At 39.4% G+C, this 18,581-nt stretch overlaps 1 protein-coding gene across 1 annotated transcript in view; it reads left to right on the top strand.

Moving 5' to 3' along the window:
- LOC306875985 (UBX domain-containing protein 4-like) overlaps window positions 1-18,581 on the top strand; it is a 29,034-nt gene that overhangs the window by 1,929 nt on the left and 8,524 nt on the right. The window contains exons 2-11 of the mRNA XM_079426859.1: window positions 4,135-4,237; window positions 4,321-4,349; window positions 5,436-5,554; window positions 9,539-9,614; window positions 9,803-9,908; window positions 13,304-13,358; window positions 13,440-13,604; window positions 15,876-16,003; window positions 16,973-17,075; window positions 17,165-17,296. Of these exons, the coding sequence (XP_079282985.1) occupies window positions 4,135-4,237; window positions 4,321-4,349; window positions 5,436-5,554; window positions 9,539-9,614; window positions 9,803-9,908; window positions 13,304-13,358; window positions 13,440-13,604; window positions 15,876-16,003; window positions 16,973-17,075; window positions 17,165-17,296 (1,016 nt within the window). The remainder of the gene's footprint in view (window positions 1-4,134; window positions 4,238-4,320; window positions 4,350-5,435; window positions 5,555-9,538; window positions 9,615-9,802; window positions 9,909-13,303; window positions 13,359-13,439; window positions 13,605-15,875; window positions 16,004-16,972; window positions 17,076-17,164; window positions 17,297-18,581) is intronic.

An 18,581-nucleotide genomic window follows, 5' to 3' on the forward strand; every position in this document is an offset into this window, starting at 1 on the left:
GAGTGAGTGAGTGTGTGAGTGACAGAGATTGTGAGTGTGTGAGTAAGAGAGTGAGTGAGTGAGAGAGTGTGAGTGACAGAGATTGTGTGTGTGTGTGTGTGAGGGACTGAGAGATCGTGTGCGAGTGTGTGCGTGCCACAGCCTGAGAGACAGCAGGTGAACGTGAGTGTGTGTGTGTGTTCTCTCTCTCTCTCTCTCTCTCTCTCTCTCTCTCTCTCTCTCTCTCTCTCTCTCTCTCTCTCTCTCTCTATTCAATATTGGCATGACTGTAAAAAATACAATATTGCCAAAGCTTGAAATATAATAACAATGGACATAACAGAATAAAAACAATATACACTTAAATAAACAGTGTAACAAATAAGAACTTGTGTGAACATATAAACATACAGGCTGAGGGTTACTGTGGTAGACATTAGGGAAACACTGAGGTCAGACATAATACACACACACACAAGTTCACCTGCTGTCTCTCAGGCTGTGGCACACACACACACACACACACGTATCTCGCAGCCAGTGCTGCTGTCTGTCCCTCTCCTAGTATTATCTTTATTTGTTCCTCTTCAGTCATGGCTGTAAAGTTCTTTATGATGTTTGTGAATTTGTTGATATATATGTCTCTGATTGATTTAAACTGGTAACAGTGAAGTAGGAAGTGTGTTTCTGTCTGGATCTCTCCTGTCTCACAGTGAACACACACTCTTTGCTCTCTGGGTAAGCAGCTCTTTCTGTGTCTGCCGGTCTCGATGGCTAGTCTGTGCTCACTGAGCCTGTACTTGCTCAGGATCTGGCTCTGCTTTGTGTCTTTCACACTCTGGAGATATTCTTCTAATTCATATTTTAATTTTATAGTTCGATAGAGTTGTAATTTACTTTGTGTTTTGGTTTCTTGATCCCAATGCTGGGGTCGACAATATAAATGGCCCGGACGTGCTTTTAAAACCGTCAGGGCCACCAGATCGCTCCAACCACTAGCCCGGTGGGGCCAGTAAAAATAATGCCTCGATTAAAAAAAGTCTAATTTCACATTAATTACCTGTGGTTCTGTGTTTTGATTTCTGTTAAATCGTCTCGGTAACCACCGCTAACACGTTACGTGATCCCGACAGTTACAGATGCAGCGGTTTATGCGCTCCGTCTGCACCGCCTTGCTCGCTCCCGCGGTTATGCGCGCAAACTGCACACTGCTGCTCAGCACCTACCTATAGCTACTATTAAGCTAGGCTACATGTTTCTGAAACCCCCATCACCCGGCCAAACGCCAGGTAAAAAAGAGAAGGCAAGGAAGAGAAAATCACCAGAGGAATTGAGGGAAAGCGAAAGGGAATACGAAAAGAAAAGGCAGAGAAAGTTTCAGCCCCAGTGGCGAGACCGCTGGAATTGGCTGGGCTTAGGGGTGTGCGATATGACGATTTTTGATCGTGGACGATACAAATGTCTCCACGATCTGCTTTTGAATAAATATGGTAGTATCGTGCTACAGCACACATTGTCAAATACAGTTCTGACGCCTCCGTCTCTATATACTGTACAACACGACATACAGCAGTAGAGTTACTCTGACAGGACACTGCACTTATTCGCGATCGCAAAAGTACATTATTTGCACACAAGCCTTGCTGGTTAAATGTTTAATTCGCGCGCTGGTCTGACGTGCGCTTGTTCTGAGCACATACACCTGAAGCACGCGCACTAAAACCCTGTCTAACAGCGCGAGCGCCTGATTACTCAACTAACTTATCTTTTGCGCTAATACTGTCAAAACACACAAGGTTTACATACAGACTGAGTTGGTTATCTCTAAAATGAAAGTAAATAGTTAAGAGAGAAACGGATGCGTGTCTGTATATTAGATGCGTGCAGCTCTTAAAGGGACAGGACACTAAACATGCTGTCGACTGTCATTAAAGGGATAGTTCACCCTAAAATGTAATTTCTGTCATTATTTACTCACTCACATGTTGTCCCAAACCTCTATTAATTTCTCGTGCTGAACCCAAAAGAAGATATTTTGAAGAATGAGGGTAACCAAACAGTTGCTGGTCTACATTGGCTTTGATAGCAGGAAAGAAAAATCCTATGGAAGTCACTGAGGACCAGCAACTGTTTGGTTTTCCACCTTCTTCAAAATAGCATTTATGTTCAGCAGAAGAAAGAAACTCATTCAGGTTTAAAACAACTTTTGAGAAAATGATGGTATAAAAATAAAGCATTATGACAGAATTGACAGACAGATGACAGAATATTTATTTTTGGGGGAACTATTCATTTAACGTTAACAAAACAACAAAACACAAAGAGAAAAATCACTCACTATTCTTGACTGAAAAACTTTAATACAGTTGCTTTAGGAATCAGTCTATCTAGTGTTTTATTTTTATATTTGTTCATTCAATGTCATTGAATGCTCTGCTAAATACACCTATTGTACCTGGAAATAAAGCACTGTTTGTTTTATTTGTATATTATGTGTATTTGTAATGTGTATCTTTGTTCTTATTTTTTAATAAGAAAGATAGAATGATGACAAAGATTTTTATCTTCGCCCGCTTTGGCCTAAATATCTGCCATGTCTTTTTTTTTGTTTTTTGTTACCTTGAAAGGCTTTGTGTTTCTAGTTTGGCTGTAATGCTCAGACAGCTTGTAAAACCAACATGACAAAGAATTGTGATAAAACCGTGAATCGTGATATTTCAAAAAAAAAAAAACAAATCGTGATATGATATTTTTCCCATATCGCCCACCCCTAGCTGGGCTACGATCAAGAAAAAAAGAGGTTTACTGTGAGCTCTGCAGATCAATGCCCACATATGCAGACAAGTTAGAGAAAAGTTAACGTGTATGAAACCTATGGTATGAACATAATATAATGAATTGCTGTGTGACTACGGAGAATGAATCCTATGCAATAGGTTTATTTGCACTTGTTTCATGTTTTTGCTCAGTTTTGCTGCACTTTGCACTAAACCTACCTTTAAAAAAATAAATGCTATTCATGTTGTTCAAGCAAACTGTTCTTTTTCGTGATTATTGGGATCAATACCCGACGCGTTGACCTGGGCCAGTGAACTTCAAAAGACACTGGCCCAGAGGGCCAGTGGCAAATTTCCCTTATTGTCTACCCCTGCAATGTTCCAGATATATATGTTTATATTGTTTGATAATCTGATTTATTTTGATGTTTGGGTGAGAAGCAGTGCTGGTCTGAGACTGGTTAGTGTTAGTAGAGTTAGTCAGGTTAGTAAGTCTCAGAACCAGCTGACTGAGTGGACTCTTTTCAGGGTTCAGTTCTTGGGTTTGTAGCGATTCTCTGGGACTTGATTTTAGATGCATCCAGAATTTGAGCAATCTTTTTTGTATATTTATAATCAATGGGAAACGGCCTAATTCTGCCCTACATGCATTATTGGGTGTTCTTCTTTGTAATTTTAGGATCATTTAGCAGAATTCTGTGTGTAGGGCTTCTGTTGGATGCCTGTCCCATCTAGTGTAGCTCTGATCACTGAGTGGACCCCAAACCTCACTTCCATACAGCGCTATGGGCTGAATCACACTATCAAAGATTTTACACCAAATTGGAAGCGGTATTTCAGTATTTTGGAATAGTTTCTTGATTGCATATAGAGCTCTTGGAGCTTTATCTTTGAGAGCATTCACTGCCGTACTGAACCTCCCCGATGCAGTGATGATCAGGCCGAGGTAAGTGTACTGCATCGTGTGTTCTAGACTGAACTGGTATCTGTGTTCATGACATCTGGGCTTTTTCTGAAAGACCATAATGCTGGTCTTCTTGAGGTTTACTGCCAGGGCCCAGTTCTGGCAGTAGTTCTCCAGCAGGTCTAGGTGTTGCTGTAGTCCCTGTGGGGTGGATGACAGCAGCACTAGATCATCTGCATACAGCAAACGTTTGATATGTTTGTCTTGTAGAGTGAGTCCAGGGGCTGTAGACTGTTCCAGCTGCACCGCTAATTCATTAATGTAGATGTTGAACAGTGAACTCTCTCGGTGTGTGTTTTCTCTCTCTCTCTCTCTCTCTCTCTCTCTCTCTCTCTCTCTCTCTCTCTCTCTCTCTCTCTCTCTCTCGGTGTGTGTGTTTACACTCTCTCTCTCTCTCTCTCTCTCTCTGTGCAGGGAGTGATGATCAGTCATCTCAGCTGGTGTCCAGTTGGGAGACGGACAGTGTGTGTGAAGCGGCTCAGAACTGCTGTGTGGCTATTCGAGTGGACGCTGAGAGGTGAGACGCGAGCGATGCTGTGTCAGAGTCTCAGTGATCTGGTTGATCTTGTTGACTGATTTGTCCGTCTCTTGTTCTTCCAGTGAAACATGTGTCCAGTTCTCACAGATCTGTATCCTTTGCTGCTGTTCTGAGGACAGACGGACGGATTGTGATGTTTTCAAGGTGTAGGAGACACACATTAATTATAAAACCGCCTGCGTTTGAAGCCACACTCACTCATATCTATCTATCTCATATACACTGAATAACACGCCGTCCACTTTATATAAAACAGGTGTTTATAATCTTTTAAATGCCACAGACCCCAGACATCCTAAAATATAAAAAGAAACTATATATTTTAGTGTATAAAACCAAATAAAATAGAAGATATTTTGTAGAGTGTTGGAAATCAATCAGTTGCTGGTTGACTTCTGTACTTTGGAAGCAGTACTCTGACCGTCGATGGAGACCGCATTCTTCAGCTTCTTTTCTTTTGTGTTGAACTGAAGAAAGAAGTGCATTCAGGTTTGGAACGACTCGAGGGAAAGTGAATGATGAACAGATTGTTAATTTATGGCTGAATTATCTCTTTAATAATATAAAATATAAATTAATACTTGTAAATATTAATTAGGTCTTTATACCTTAAAATATGTTACAGAGTGTATAAATTAAATGTATATATTATTTGGAAAATATTTAATTTGTACAAAAAACATTTTCTACTCCCTATTTTTTATTTTAAGCAACTTTTGTTCATTTAATTTATTTATTTATTTATTATCTATTTATTTATTTATTACATTTTCCTAACTCTTGCTGTCCCATGTGGCCCCGGGGCCCTGTATGAAAGCCCCTGATATACAGAGAATAGGAAGAGTCTTCAGACACGGCGTGAATGTGTTTTCCATCGGTTCGAATGAAGCCTGGTTTCATTCATTCTGTCCTCTTTGAATTGTACACAGATTATTCTCCTGTAGAGCGCTATAGAGGAGATCGGTTAGACGGTCTAGTGTTCACATCAGGACTGAACATCACTGCAAACCAGACTTTATATGTGAGCAGGACGCTCTCATGTGACCCTGTGATTATAACACAAACAAAACCAGCTTTAGACTCACACGTTCTAGCTGTAGACGTATTTATTATAGTGACCCTGGTTTGTTCTGCTAACAGCACTGTAGATCAGCTCTTTAACTCCCAGCTCATCCAGATCCGGTGGTGTGCATCCCATCCAGCTTCTTCATCGGAGAGAGCGGGATTCCTCTGGAGGTGATCGCCGGCAGCGTGACGGAGGACGAGCTGAAGCGCAGGATCAGCAGAGCCGCACAGGTGAACACACACGATCGCTCACACACACTCACACACACACACTCACTCACACACACACACATCAGCTGCACAGCCTCACGGTCAGATCTCTGACAGACATAGCATGTGCTTCTGATCGTCTGCTCATTCTGTCTCCCCCACACATCATGCATTAAATGAGAAATAAATGATCAATACCTGCAATAAAATAAGAATTTCATTTTCCATAATGCAATGAGCAGCTTATTATTGTTTTACCTTTTTATATTTTTAAACTTCAACATGTTTTATGAAATCACTATATGTTCAATTAAATATATAAATGTATTGTTTAGTTAACATTCTAGGTAAAATAAATAAATTGCCAAACAAAAATAACATTAATTCTGTTCAGATACACAGTTATGAATTTAGTTAACCTTGCTCTATAATTCTGTTAGAAAACAAAGGCTTTGATAAGATTATTTGTAGTATTTTATGTGTGATAGATGTAGGTATATTATTGACCTTGAACGGTAGGGTTGGGTGAATCGATCCTGAAGTATATATTAGGGGTGTACCGAATATTCGGCCACCGAAACTTTTTGGCCAAAATGTTGTGATGATGCAAACAGAAACCGTGACCTGCACGTGCTTGTCCGAAGAAACATGTCTGCGGTGTGGGCGTATTTCAGTATATCTGAGAAAGACCCATGGACAGCGATTTGCAAAACATGTAATGCCGAAATTTCAAGAAGGGGTGCATCTGCAGAGACTTTCTCCACGTCAGGTTTAATTTATCACCTGAAATCCAAACATTCCGATCGCTACGCTGAATATGAGAGGAACGCGGCACAGAAAAGGAAAACGCCTCCGCGCACGTCCACTCCGTCTGTGGCGGACGTTTTTGAAAAGGCAAGGACGTTTCCCAGTGGTGGTGTCAAGGCAAAGGGCATTACACAAAAGATTATGGAATTCATTGCCTTAGATGATCAGCCATTCTCTGTCGTAGAAGATGTGGGATTTCTTAGGCTGATCGAGCACATTGAGCCCCGTTATGTCATGCCGAGCAGACAATATTTCTCAGAGGTGTGTTTACCTGAGCTGTTTAATGTTGTTGCAACTCCCGTCCATGAGCATATAGCTGCAGATATTTCAGCAATCAGTTTGACGACAGACATATGGAGCTCAGACGTCAGCATTACCAGTATGCTCAGTCTAACCGCACAATGGATCGACCCTGATTTCCAGCTGCAAAAGATTCTGCTCCATTCACAAGAGTTTCGAGGGTCACATACAGCAGCAGCCATTTCTGATGCATTCGCCAATATGTGCGACACCTGGCATATCGGCCAATCTAAAGTGCAGGTCATTGCCAGTGACAATGCAGGAAATATGACAAAAGCGATAGAAGACAGCCAGCTGAAGGGAATACGGTGCATGGCCCACACACTACATCTGGCTGTGAATGAGGGAGTGTTGTCTCAACGCAGCGTAAACGACGTACTGGCTATAGGCAGAAGAATTGTTGGCCACTTTAAACATTCTCAGCTGGCCTATTCCCGCTTGCAGTCTATGCAAGATCAGTTTGGAACACTAATAAAACGGTTCCAGCAAGACGTGAGCACGCGGCGGAACAGCACTTTTTACATGTTGCAAAGCCTCTTTGCGCAAAAGCAAGTCTTGGCTGCAGATCACGAGCTCCCCGCGACATTCACTTCACACCAGTGGGTCTTAATAGAGAACATTCTCTCTCTTCTTGCCCCCTTTGAGCAGCTAACTAAAGATGATGCATCTGTAGCGGATGTTATTCCTTTAATCGCAGCACTAAAGACTTGTCTCTCTGCCCCAGATGAGGGGCATGCACCCTCGTTGTCTGATAGGTTCAGTGAAATCCTGCAAGAAAGTGCCTCAAATAATAGGTAGGCTATTCTGTTCTTAGGCTACTATATATGACTATAAGATTGTAGCCATATTTCTGCTAGATATTTTTTTAATTTGATAAAAATGTTTATTTATCCACTGGCCCTATTTAAATACACTCTCTCAAATCTTTCTCAAATGTCAGGCAGATGACAAGCTCAACAGCTAGATGGTTATCTGTCTGAAGTCCCCATCCCCAGAAGTGATAACCCTCTTGCCTACTGAAGAAATAATCACGGCCGCTTTCCTGACCTGGCAAAGATGGCACGCAAGTACTTGTCTGCTCTGTGCACAAGCACTGACAGCGAGAGACTGTTCAGTTCAGCAGCTCATGTTCTCGATGAGAAGAGGAACCAACTTCACTGTGATAAAGCAGAGAAGCTACTCTTCATCAAGAAAAACCTGCCACTTTACCTCAAGAAGTAGAATGGGCTTGTCTAGTGTTTAAATATGTATTATCCACTTTGCACATCTGCAATTCTTGGTGCATTTGTTGTTGTTAAAGTTCTAGTTAACATATGGGCTATGGCAGTCTTTGTTTTGATACACTATTATGTTGAAGCCCTGCAGAGAAAATATTGTTGTATCTTTAAGCAGTTGCACTTGTTCTGAATGCACTTTCTTGTAGTAGTCCTACAGAGAAAAAATTGAAATGCACTTGACCTAAATGCACTTTGTTTTTATGAGAGAACATTTAATTGTACAACCTTACAGCAGGCCAGTAGGCCTGTACATTATTATTTAATGAACACATAAGTGGGGTCAAGTTAAACATTTTATTTAGAATTTTATTTTATACTGTGCATTGTTGCAATGTGCTAAATAAATATTTGCATAATTTGTAATTGATTTATTCTTTGAAACTTTAATATTAATGTATGCAATTGCAATGAATTGATTTTAGTAAAGTTAGTACACAGTCATAGCCATAAATGCAATTGTAATTGGCATAATTTCTTTCAGTGTTTCAGTTTTCGGCCTTGGTTTCCTCTTTTTCGGTTTCGGCCAAGAATTTTCATTTCGGTGCATCCCTAGTATATGTGTATATATGTGTGTGTGTGTGTATATATATATATATATATATATATATATACACACACACACACACACTGATGCGAGTATCAATAGGCTACTGAAATAAAAAAATATCGATACTAAGGTGTGTTTTATTTACCAGTGATTTTGTTTATTTAACAAAAAAAAATAATGCGTACAATATGCATTAAATTAGATGAAAAGCCACTCACTGCTGACAGTGCTTTCAAACAGGGCTGCGTTTCCCAAAACATCATAAGAAAGCACTGATGCTTTTGAGAACAGCAGCTCAGCACAATGCTCATGAGAGGACAGAAAAAACGTATGTTTGAGTTATTTCACAATAAACAAATTAAAATTGTAGCCTACATAGTTTGTGCAATTACATTTATTTAAATCGAACATTAAAATTTCATATTGATCATGTTCTATTCTGTAATGTTAATATAAATCATACACTGTCAGAATAGAAGGGTTGCATTTCATGCATGAACAGCCTGTCACTGCAGTTTCTTATGAAAATAACCCATGGTTTATTATTGTCTACAGTTTTTGTACAGTAAACATATTTAATCATGTGTAAACAAAAATATAAACTAATATTAAGGCTTACTGAATGTTAAAATGTGTTTCAAATATAAAGTTAAGTGGGTTTTATTCCTTTTTTTTTTTTTTTTTAATAAATTTCATGATTTAAAAGTTCGGGTTAGAATTATTGTATCAATATCTATGATACTGCCCTGTAAAAGTATCGGTATCTCATCGAAAACTAACTAAGTGGTGTCGCCCATCACTAGTGAATGGAACGCTTTATCATGTTTTCTGGACAAACATGGTCTAAAATTTGGTTGTGGTAACCAACCCAACACTGTTATTTTGCTAATGCGGTCACTCATTTTTTAAATATATAATATACACAGAATAATTTTTACAAATTGATCTTTGTCATGCTTATATTCAGCTGGTGGATTTTTGCTCAAATGCAGTGTCATGATGTTAACTAGTTGAGGTATGTCTGGAAAGAGCCCTGCTCGTTTCACACGCACGCTAACGAGCTCTTGTGTCCAGATGCACACGCAGCAGATGAGCGCAGAGAGAGCCAATCAGACGCCAGCCTCGGAGCCGCAGGACGCCACATCTAAAGGTGAGCTCTGATTGGCTGCAGGACGGTTTGCTCACATCTGTGCTTTTAGGGAAGACTGGTTTGCATGAAGTTTCAGTCTTGATGTGCACTGCTGGTTTAGTTTCAGGAGTCATTAGCAGGTTAACATGCAAATGAGAGAGATTTACATGTTTGGAGTTTGAGCGCTGGACTGATTCCTCTCTTCCCAGAATCCCTGTCTGTGGCGATGGAGGATGACGGAGCGTCAGGTCACGTGACTCCAGGTGAAGAAGATGCGTCTCAGCCGGAGGATGCTCTGGATAGCAATGTGGAGAGGTGAGCAAAGACAGGGCTTGTGATTGTGAGCATCAGTTCTGCTCGTTCTGGATGAACTGCCAGCTCAGACCGCGAGAGACTGATGAACATCACGGTTCAGTGTGTTTCTACATCCACTGTGGATATTAGGATATGAAACGTATGCACGATATCAACAATTTTAACTGATACCGATAATTAAGTCCTTCTCATGGCCGATATATTCAAATATTTCATAAAGAAATGCATCTATTCAATGTTTTTAGTGCACGAGGATGAGAGTTATATAGTCTTTAAGCAGTGTTGGGAGTAATGCATTACAGTAACTGATTACTTTTTGCTGTAATGCAGTAGTGTAAGGCATTACTAATCAATTTTCAGTAATATTTTACTCGGTGCATGTTCAGTAACGCTTGCATTACAACACACTTTTAGCCCCCAATTATTATTATTTTAAATTTAATTTAAAGTCCGGCTCCTACTTTATGTCCCAAGGGCCGGGCTTCGGGCCAATATTCACGTCATAGTTCAGACGCGGGCCGGGCCTCGGGCCGGTTTTAGGCTTCTCCTTATCTTTATATTTTAGACATCCATCAATTATTGATGAAAAAAATAGCGGCGCTGGTGGAAACAACACGAGTCCGTGCCGCGACTGTCCTGGGCGACTCGACGGTGTTTAGTGTCCCGCAGCAGCAGTGAGCTGTCAGCACAGATCAAGAGTTCTGCTTCAAATACACACAATAAAGCTAAAGTAATTACCATGAATGTGTCCGCGGGAAATAGTAAGGATTCGCCATCTCCTCGTTAGACGCGCCTTTAGAGAGAAGTGCATCTTCAAGGATAACGATTGTATTAAATAGTTTGTTTTCGTTTTTATTTATTTTAAGTAGCAATTTAAAGCTTTGTTTATATATATTTATCATGTCTGTAAGGCATGTGTTTCGGTTCATTTCTGTGAAGAACGACAGTCGCGCATCACCGATCAGATTTCATTGATCAGAGAGAGAGTCGAGCTGACTGACGACAGTGAGGAGAAAAACACAAGACGATGGCAGAAGAGTTTCAAAACTGAATGTAAAAGCACCTGTTTTAAAAATATTTTTGGATTTTGAAAAGCCTGTTGACCTGCCATTTATCTAAGGTGATATATGGTCTATTTATTTATTTATTTTTTAAACATTCGTTTCTCATTTAGCCTATTTGGTTCCACAGTATTTGCTGATTTTTATTTAAACTGATATTTTTCCCGTTATTTTACATCAAGGTGTATGCAGTCCGTGCCTCAACACTTTCCATCTCACTAATAAACGCTCTACGTTTTATAATTATTCGTTCCTCAGTCTTTACTGATTTTCAGTTTTGTATAGGCCTACCATGCATATTTAAAATTTGTACGTTATCTGTTATTTTATATTAGGCATATAGCATGGTGCATTTTTATTGGTTTTGTTAATAAAAGTTAGCTATATGTTCTATGTTGTAATTGAAGCCGAATTGCCGTTAATTTAAAAGTGAAAATAAAAGAGCTTACAAGCTATTTAAAACCGAAGGAAAGCGAGGAAAAGAGAGAAGACTCGAACGACGTCCACCCCTCCCATCCACCGAGGGGATACTGGTAAGGTGTTGACACGCGTCGATTAATCAGTGGGAACATTTCCTCACTGTCACAACCCTACTTCATGCCTTTTTTCCTCCTTTCGGAATCCTTGCTGAACACACGCTGGAAATAGCAATGGCATTGACCTCCTCTGCCACCGAGAACAACTTCCAGACCGGCGAAGACATGTTCACAAATGATGACGTAATGAGCACAACACATGCTGAGAGTCACTGCAGTTTAAAGCTGCAATCACTTGCACTCGACAGAAGATGAATCTCAGATCAATCAGACTGATTGATTGATTTACCAGCAAGCATACTTTATCGGATCTAGTTATCGGATTTAATTTATTTATCGGAGAAATAAAAATGATGTCATTTTCTCTCATATCGGTCGATAAATATCGTGCATCCCTAGTGGATATACACCACCAGCCAAACGCTTTAGAACAATAAGATTTGAATGGTTTTTAAAGAAGTCTCTTCTGCTCACCAAGCCTGCATTTATTTGATGCAAAAGCAGTAACATTTTGAAATATTTGTTCTATTTAAAATAACTGCTTTCTGTTTGAATATATTTTATAATGTAATTTATTCCTGTGATTTCAAAGCTGAATTTTCAGCATCATTACTCCAGTCACATGATCCCTCAGAAATCATTCTTATATTCTGATTTGCTGCTTAAAATATTTTATTATTATTATGTTGAAAACAGCGGAGTATAATTTTTTCAGGTTTCTTTGAATAGAAGGATCAGAAGAACAGCATTTATCTGAAATATAAATCTTTTGGAAGATTATATCTCTTTATCATCACTTTTGATCTATTTAAAGCATCCTTGCTAAATAACATTCTATAATTTCTTTCCCCCCAAAAAAATTATACAGACTCCAAGCTTTTGAATGGTGTAGTGTATAATGTTACAAAAGTGTTTTATTTCAGATAAATGCTTCATCAAAGAATCCTGAAAAGAAAGTACTTAACTCTTTTAAATATTGATAATAATAATCAGAAATGTTTGTTGATCAGTAAATCAGTATATTATTATGATTTCTGAAGATCATGTGACACTGAAGACTGCAGTAATGATGATGAAAATACAGCTGCAGATCACAGAAATAAATTACACTTTAACACATTCACATAGAAAACAGCTGTTTTAAACTGCAATAATATTTAACAATATTACTGCTTTTGCTGTGTTTTGGATCAAATAAATGCAGGCTTGGTGAACAGATAACAATAAAAAAAAGAAAAATGTCTTAATTTTATTATCTACACTTGATTGCTAGTGTCGATTATAAACAATTCCACAGCTAATTCAGGTTTTCTTGAAGGCGACTGATATAAAGCATCTTCACTGCAAAAAATGGTTTACTTCCTCAGTAATTTTCTCGTTTTCCAGCACAAATATCTACACATTCTTAAATCAGACATTTACTGGAGAAACAGAATAACATCAGATATTAGGTCTTGTTTTCTGAGAAATGTATCACAAGAGTCAGAAAAATCAACTTTAATTTAAAGCAAAAAAATATTATTCCTCTGACCCTATTGGCAGGTATTTGTTCTTGTTTTAATCATAAACTCACTTCATTTTGATCAGTGTTTCAGAAAACAAGACTTAATATTTAGAATATTTAGACATTTGTACTAAAAAACAAGACGAAACTATTAAGAACTTCCTGTTTTTCAGTGACTGAAGCTGGTAACTCCAGCAGCTTCTGTGGAGTTTGTGTGTAACGTGCATCAAGACAAGATTTTAACTTTTTTTAATTTTTCGTTATGTATTTGTTCTCATTCTTCTTCCTATGTAGGATAACAAAGAAGCTGGAGGAAAAACGTGAGCAGAAGAAGAAAGCAGAAGAAGAGGTATTTCTGTGGTAACATGCTCTGATCATTAAAGGATGAAAGATAAGCGTGTGTGACGTGATCGTCCTCTCATGTGAATAGAATGAGCTGAAGAAGGAGGTGGAGAGGCGTAAGATGGGGAAGGAGATGCTGGACTTCAAGAAGAAGCAGGATGAGGATAAAACCAAGCGTCTGCTGGAGGAGAGGAATCGAGAGAAGGCCGAGGAGCGAGCGGCCAGAGAGCGGGTCAAGCAGCAGATCGCTCTGGTATCACAGACACTTACACACTAACCCTGTCAGAAAACAATCAGTGTTTGTCCAATTTAAAATAAAAATCCACATTCAAATGCAAAAACGTTCGAATGTTAGGTGTCCAGCAGGCTGCCTTATCAGTGGCGCACGAGATGCGATGACGATGTAAGTGTCGTCACATTTAGTCCGTCCAGTTGAAGCCAATGGATGCGGCGCTGCTGCGTTATTCATTCAAAATATTGCGGAAAAAGAGAACATCAGTGCGGAGATGTTGTTTACGGCAAAACTGAAACCAAGCCGTTCACACAGAACACATATTTATTGCATTTTCTAGAGGGATTTATTGCTTTGAATAACCGTGCATTAGTAATAATTTGCTCGACGCTCCCTCTTGTGGCCTCAGGAGAGAAGCCAAAAGCTTTTTTCCACCTGAAATTATGCCTTTTAAATTCAAATATAATTAGAATATTGATAATATTTTAGCACAAATGTAGTTTTTCAGCAATTTTGACAGCCCTATTATGCAGTGAACATCAAGAGCTCAAGCGCTCTCAGAGAAACCGTCCCTAGCTGCTAAACATCTTCATGATAACAGCAGAAGGTCTAGGGACAGATTTACTAACAGCCAGCGCAAACCGTCTTTTGGCGTTAAAATAGTACTGTCAGGATTTACTAAAGACACACAGTGAAGAATTAGCGCTGAAAAGGTGTGGAAACCTTTTGGAGGTGGAGGAGAGTATTAAAAAATGTTTGCGTTCGTCAAATTGTTTAACGCCCAAAAAGTTAAGCGTGTCTAATATGAGTTTAAATATCATTTTGTGTGACCTTACAGCCATACTGAAAGCAACAACAGATTAAATTAAAACAAAGATGGACGTTAAAACTGTGAACTCAATACGAACCAACAAGTGTATTCCATAACAAAGATGGTATCAGTCACTCATTATGTGCATTTAATAATGTTAAAAAGTTTAATATGTATGAATTAGATGTTAAACTTATCTATTTCGTTGTGAGTGCAGAGCGCTTCCAGAGAGGCTCCGCCCACACACGCTTCTGATTGGCTGTGATATCTGATTGATTCTGTCGTGTGTAATTAGGAGACGGTGTTAAAGCAGGTGGTAATTTGCACTGCTCTTGGTTGATTGCGCTGGTCATTATGGAAATGATCTGTTGCGTCTGTGTTCTTTAATGTGCGCATTGTTGTTAAATCACACGCAGAATTTTCTCCCATCAGTGCTTTTATGGAAATGCGCACTAATGCTAATTTGCCCTGTTTTGTAAATCTGGCCCCTAGTGCGTTTATGGATCAGGATGATGAGACGGAGATGTAACGATATCAGATTCTCACAGTACGATATTATTGTGATTATTTAAAAAGACAAATGAAGAATTGGGAAAAAAATTCACATTTTGTACATTTTAAAGTTAAATTATCTAATGCACTTTGAGAGTTAAATAAAATTAATGTTGCTAAGAAAACATGAGTCAGAAAATAGTCAGTGAATTGACTTCAATCCTCTTTTTATTTGTGATTGACTGTCTGTCTAAATTACATTCACTGCTGTTTTAGGAAGACAAACAAATTAGAATAATGATAAAAACAACAATGACAGCAGAAGCCATAAGACAATTGCACTGTAAAATAAATGAAAATGAATATTTGATGGGTATATTATTTTTGCTTTACTCTACAGTAGGGAAATTAATAAACTTCTTTCCTAATTTCTACACTTGAAAGAGATATTTTGAATTTGGCCTCATTTAAACTGCTAGCTGTCAGTAATTCATACTGCACTTAAGCTTTTATTGTGAAGGAAACTCCAGCTTCAGAGAAAACAGGCACAAAAACACGTCTCGCTACAAATCTAGTGAAACGCAGTAATCATCTGCTGCTGTAATAAAGCAGAACCGATGTTCCCAAACGCATGCTAAACTCACAGAACATGTAATAAAGGAGTTGACTGCATTCCTTCAGTGTGAACGGAGCCGTTCTGAGACGCGGAAAAAACACGGGGTTGATCGTCTGAAAAAAAAGTGCAGCTTCGCTTAAAAAAAAGACTTGATGACGGGATTAAGCCACATTGTGCTTTCGGTTTTAGTTTGTTTGACAGATACTGTGCCAAAGCATAATGGCCCAAAACAAATAAAGATATTTTAAACTACAGTTTTTGGCCGGAAGACCTATCGTTTATATCGTCGTGTGACCACATAACATGGAGACAGTTTTGCTATTGCAATATTGATAATACCGTTACGTCCCTAATGAGCCGCTTTCGCCCGCAGGACCGCGCAGACAGAGCGGTGCGTTACGCTCAGAGCCAGCAGGACTCAGAGACGACTCGGATCGCAGCGCTGCAGACCAGAGCCACAGAACAGGAGGCCAAGAGAGACGCGGCGCAGCGAGAGAAGAGGTGAATCACAGCAGACCACATCACACCTGACTGTGCTGCTCACCTCAGCTCCTCATCACTGTAACACACTCTAGTGCTGCTCTTTGGCCACTATACAGGACATCTTTAGCAAAGAATTCTCTTACAATTGAAGTGAAAGAGGCTTCAAGTGTTTTTTTAAAAGGCGAGTTAAGAGTTGCTTTTGAGTATAATTTATATAGTTATTGTGTGAAATCAAGTCAAGTTGAGCTTTATTGTCATTCTGCTACATGTGGGGACATACAGTGGAACGAAATGTGTCTCGCAGGACCACGGTGCTACATAAATACAGACATACAACAATGAAGTAAAAAACACTATAAATCTATACACTACTAACCTACTGACAGATTTAACTATAAGTGTACTATATATAAATATTACCCTATACAAACTAAAAAATAGAAGATAAAAAATACAAACTATACGAATGCTTCACAAATACTGTACATGTGCAAAGAGAGACATTTGAGTCAGCAGCTGGTTGGGGAACAGTGCAGGATGATTTGTAGTGCATGAGCATGTAAACATACATATATTGCTGAGTTTTTTGTGAGATTGTGCACACGCAGCAGTGTGTGTAAGTGTCCATACTAGTGCACATATTGCCAGCGTTTGTTTTATGCTTCTGTTTTATCTTGTGAAGCATGTATCTCACGTATGAAAAGTGCTATACAATCAGAACTTCCCTAATAGGCATCCCTATAAGAAGTAATTCTGGACTCTATGGTTTAAAATAAATCTGCATGAATTAAATTCAGTACAACACATGCTAGCATTATGCACTTTACAACAAAGCTTTATTTTCTTTAGGCACAATAGAACAGAATAGAGCTGATTGTGGTTTTGTGAGACTGACCCTCGTTATGTTCTTAAGCCTTTGATTAAATGCTGATGAGCAGGTGTCTGGTGATCGTTAGTCTTGACGATGTTTTCCTCTGCTGGTCGCAGTGCGTTTGCCAGGATTCAGTTCCGTCTGCCGGACGGCTCGTCCTTCACAAACCAGTTCCCGTCAGAGACGCGTCTGCTGGAGGCCCGGCAGTTCGCCGCTCAGGTCAGCGTCTGTGATGTGACTCTTTTAATAACTTTATAATGGTGGTGTCAGAAGCTCAACGCAGTCATGTGACTCATGTGTTCATGCAGGAGGTGGGGAACCGATACGGTCAGTTCTCTCTGGCCACCATGTTCCCCCGGAGAGAGTTCACAGCTGAAGATCTGCAGAGATCACTGATGGAGCTGGAACTGACCCCCAGCGCCTCCATAGTGCTGCTTCCTGTGAGACACGCACACACTCATATACACTCTCACACACACACACACACACACACACACACACACACACACACACTAATACTCATATATACACACACACACACTCACACACACTCACACACACACACTCACACACACTCTCACACACACACACTAATACTCATATATATATACACACACACACTCATATACACGTGCGCACACTCATATACACGCACACACACACACACACTCATATACACGCACACACACACACTCATATACACGCACACACTCATGCACACACACTTACTCATACGTACGTACGCACACACACAAACACTCACACACACGCGCGCACACACACACTCATATATGTGTCCCTGGACCACAAAACCTGTCTTAAGTGCTTTCTGTGAGACACACACTCATATAAACACACTCACGCACACACACACTCATATACGCATACACACACTCATATATGCGCACGCATGCATGCACACACACACTCATATACGCACACACACTCATATATGCTCACTCACACACTCGACCCCCAGCGCCTCCATCGTGCTGCTTCCTGTGAGACACACACTCACACACACACGCACACAGACATGCACTCAAACTCACACTTATTGATTCACATGGTCAATGTTCTAAACAATAACAAGTCATGTTTTCTCTAAAATTTTGATTTTTTTTTTTCAGACACCATTGATTTATGCAGTGATGGAATAGGGCTGCATAATTAATCGAAATGATATCGCAATCATGATTAGGCAAAAGCTGTGATAGTCATGTGTATGTTGTCAGTGAAGCAGGGTTCTGTGATCAGCAGTAAATCTTCATCTGAAGGCCAGAGAAACTCTAAATACACCCCACAGAACAAACCCAGGAGATCCCTATAGCACTAGCTGAATAAACTGAAGATTTTATATTATAATTAGAATATTTGATTTATCGGAGTTCTTCTTATTATAATTTTCATTATTATAAAGTATATTTATAATGCAATGCTAAGTGAGTTTGGAATAAAAACACGTTATTAAATGTGGTATTTTGTGGGACAAGAGGTTCATAAATGCTTCTCATGTTTGGAAATGTCTGATGCATGTTGCTTTACCAAATGCACGTTATAAACGACTCAGACTCGCCGGGTAAAGGCTCGATGGTATACAGAAGCGGCTTCAGATGGAGCAGCATTTACTCTACAGAGCTACGCAAACTTTCATAATCGCAGAACAATTTCATAATCGCGCGATTAAATCATTCTGCGATGATGAAGGCGGTTTTGCGTAGCTTC

The sequence above is a fragment of the Barbus barbus genome (genome assembly GCF_936440315.1).
Source record: "Barbus barbus genome assembly, chromosome: 10".
Taxonomy (NCBI): Eukaryota; Metazoa; Chordata; class Actinopteri; order Cypriniformes; family Cyprinidae; genus Barbus; species Barbus barbus.